Source organism: Aplysia californica, unplaced genomic scaffold (genome assembly GCF_000002075.1).
Source record: "Aplysia californica isolate F4 #8 unplaced genomic scaffold, AplCal3.0 scaffold00444, whole genome shotgun sequence".
NCBI classification, from domain to species: Eukaryota; Metazoa; Mollusca; class Gastropoda; order Aplysiida; family Aplysiidae; genus Aplysia; species Aplysia californica.
Genome location: NW_004797714.1, coordinates 130,321 through 133,341, shown reverse-complemented (window position 1 = coordinate 133,341; position 3,021 = coordinate 130,321). Strand labels below are relative to the sequence as shown.

Sequence of the window (3,021 nt, the reverse complement as noted above, 5' to 3'; positions counted from 1 at the left end):
GGGGGGGGGGTTGTGAGAAAACTTGATACAAAACCACTGGGAGAGTTCTGTCCCTTGTCCTTAGGTGATAATAATATAACAAGTAATATTATATTGACACAGTATACCCGCCAAAGGTTTCAAATTAATGTGCAAGAAAGAAAGAAAGAGACAAAGAAACAAAGAAACAAAGAAAGAGATGTAATTTTACCGTATGTACGAGAGATTCAAAAATAAAACCAATAAATTAGATGCATAAGACTACAGACCTATTAAGCAAACTGACTCTTTGATATAGCCAGAAGAAGGGAAACGAAACATTTTTGCCTCATAAAGAAGCATCGCAGTTTAAAAAAGGACTTTCAGAGAATGGTCATAAAGAAGATATGGAGTGGACACACGTCTTGACAACTGGAGACGAGTGTTCACTTGTCTGGACGTCTACGGTTAAATAGGGAAAAGATGCGTTTATGTGGCCTGTCGGTTGAACAGTTACGCCCCAAAAGGAGCACACTTAAATATCAAACTATAGGCCGTCCACAGTAAAAAGTGAAACGCTCTTTTGAGGAATTATTTCTTATATAACTCACCAATTTATGCCAGATATTGAAACTGAACATTTATTAATCTATCTTAATAGGACAGGCAAAAAATGGTTCATTTCTGACTAGAAATAAACAGTGTTTTTTCTTTTTCTTTGTTAATTAGTGTGAAATGTTTGCTGAATTACAGTATTCACCATCCCATGGGTCAGACTTGAAGTAAAGATAAGTGGAATAAACACCCTTTGTTGTGAGCCACAATCAAGACGATGGCAATAATATAGGCACGAGAATGCTTTATACAATGAGATAATGTTAATAATGATATGATATTATGTTATTTTACAGACTGTTAGCAAGTAGGACTGTGCTGTATGTATGCTGGTGGGGGGGGGGGGGTGTTTAATGGGCTTTTTTTTTTTTTTTTTTTTTTTTTTTGGGGGGGGGGGGTTCTCGCAAGTCTTAGTAAAGTAGAAAAAGACCTTTCGTCATGGGAAGAAGTGCCTTTCGATATGATGCTACGACTTCCACAAAATATATTGCATGACGAGACAAATGGTGTTTATCGTCATTTCCAAATTTCAAAGTCCAACTCATATCATGCGAATCAGAAGTCATTACAAGATAGTTGTTCTGTTTCTTAACGGACAGTTTATCGTAAAACAGTGAGGAACAAAAAGAATTGTACAGTTTACGATTTTCCCAGCGTTATTTACTCAATCAAAACCTCTGGAAGAGACTCTAAAGATATAATAACAATGTAGTTGTTACAGTCATACTTTGTTTAAGGATTACTACGCACCTTAAGACTTTTTTTCTTATTATTCAGGGAGGACTACAGACTGACCAAGGATTCAGGGGTTATATTAACTCTTTTTGCGGAAGATGGGCGGGGGGGTTGGGGTAAATAGGAATAGTATATAGCCCATTCAAAGGTGTATGGGAGGTTGGTTGTTTGGTTTCCTTTCCCTTTTTAAAAGAAACGTTTCTTAGGGGGGGGGGGGTGTCCTGTAAGAGGAACACTTTAGCGTGTCTTACTGGCCGTCAGAGTCAGAGTTTTTGTGAATTCGCGTGGTAAGGTTTCCTTTGGATCGGTTCTACAAATTATTATGTCACCACTATTCACTGACATTCTCATTTATCCTCTATTACGCTTTATGTACATGTAAACAAGCTTGGAGAGAGTTGAGGCCGTACTTTTTAAACTGTTTGTCTGTCTGTCTGCCTATCTGTCTGTCTGTCTGTCTGTCTGTCTGTCTGTCTGTCTGTCTGTCTGCCTCGCTCTATCTCATCACTATGCGAGTGTAATCACAGATGTGTGCTGTGCATCTTTTGAGCTCCAACAAACAGCTAGCACGTACCTAGCTAGAGCCCGCCTGCCCTGGTGTCTGAGAGTCTTCAGCTGGTCCATGTCGTGCCAAGTGAGGATGTTCTTGGTCCGTATTGCCTCCAGTGTGGGGTCCATGGGTATCTCACTCACCAGAAAATCGTGGTTGTTGCTGAGGACAACCCTGTGTTGCTTCAACATCGTCGCTGCTTCTTCTCCCTATTCTGTAATATCTTTCATTAAATATAATATTATCCACGTACAGTCACAATCATCTCATGGATACCTTGATCTTTGAGCATTGAATGTGTACTTCCAAAAGCGTTGACCATGGAGGCACTTCCTTGATCCTGCAACGAGAAAAAAAGGATAAAACGCCATTATTACCCAAAAAAAGCATGAGTATGACTAATTGGCTCATAAAAAACTTTTAAGATTATGTCAGAAAGCAACTCAATACTAAACGTTAAAAACGTTTTTGTTTGTAAATATGACCAATCGTGTGCAAGTCATTAAAATGTGAAACAAAGAATTGTTTATCTTTCCAAAACAGGAAGTGAGAGAAAGTCTAAAAGACATGGATTCATATGTTCATGAAAAGTAACCCATCAAAGGGATATCATAATAGCAATATGTCAGAAATTAATGGATAGTGTCGACCAATCTGCTGTGATATAGTGACTCAGTAGCGTGAAAGTAGTTTTTAACGTTTGCGTCGCTTTAGAAAAAATTAGTCCTACATGTAAGGCAGGAGAAAGTGGTCCACTGTCCCCTGCAACTTCCACCACAAATTGTTTTCAGTAGAGTTACATCCAAGCAATACTCAAAAGCCAAAAAACCGAATCACTTGCACAATTCCTTAATTAGGAACGTGGCAGCTTCACAAAAGCAATGAGTTCTTAGTGCAAGAATTTAATGTTTGTTGATTGATATACTTATTTTATAACGAGCCTCACTCGGTTCCTAACTACATATTCACAGTTCAAAAGTTACACGTCTGTCTTTCTTAGTAGGCCTACTTTTCATCCCTAATTTCTCAGGACCTACCTTTTATAAAGTAGGCGTTGATCCAAAGTTAAAAAAGAAGACCACTTTTTCCGCTTATTTCTATTAGTTGCTCTGTCTGTCTGTCTGTCTGTCTGTCTGTCTGTCTGTCTGTCTGTCTGTCTGTCT

At 38.5% G+C, this 3,021-nt stretch overlaps 1 protein-coding gene across 2 annotated transcripts in view; it reads right to left on the bottom strand.

Annotated features, from left to right (window-relative positions):
- Positions 1-3,021, bottom strand: part of LOC101848227 — a 16,424-nt gene that overhangs the window by 3,795 nt on the left and 9,608 nt on the right. The window contains exon 2 of one of the 2 annotated variants that reach the window (XM_013086211.1): positions 1,883-2,198. In XM_013086211.1, the coding sequence (XP_012941665.1) occupies positions 1,883-2,049 (167 nt within the window). In that variant the 5' untranslated portion in view covers positions 2,050-2,198. Of the gene's footprint in view, positions 1-1,882; positions 2,317-3,021 lie in introns of those variants that run through there. The other variant, XM_005104974.2, reaches the window with a different exon arrangement.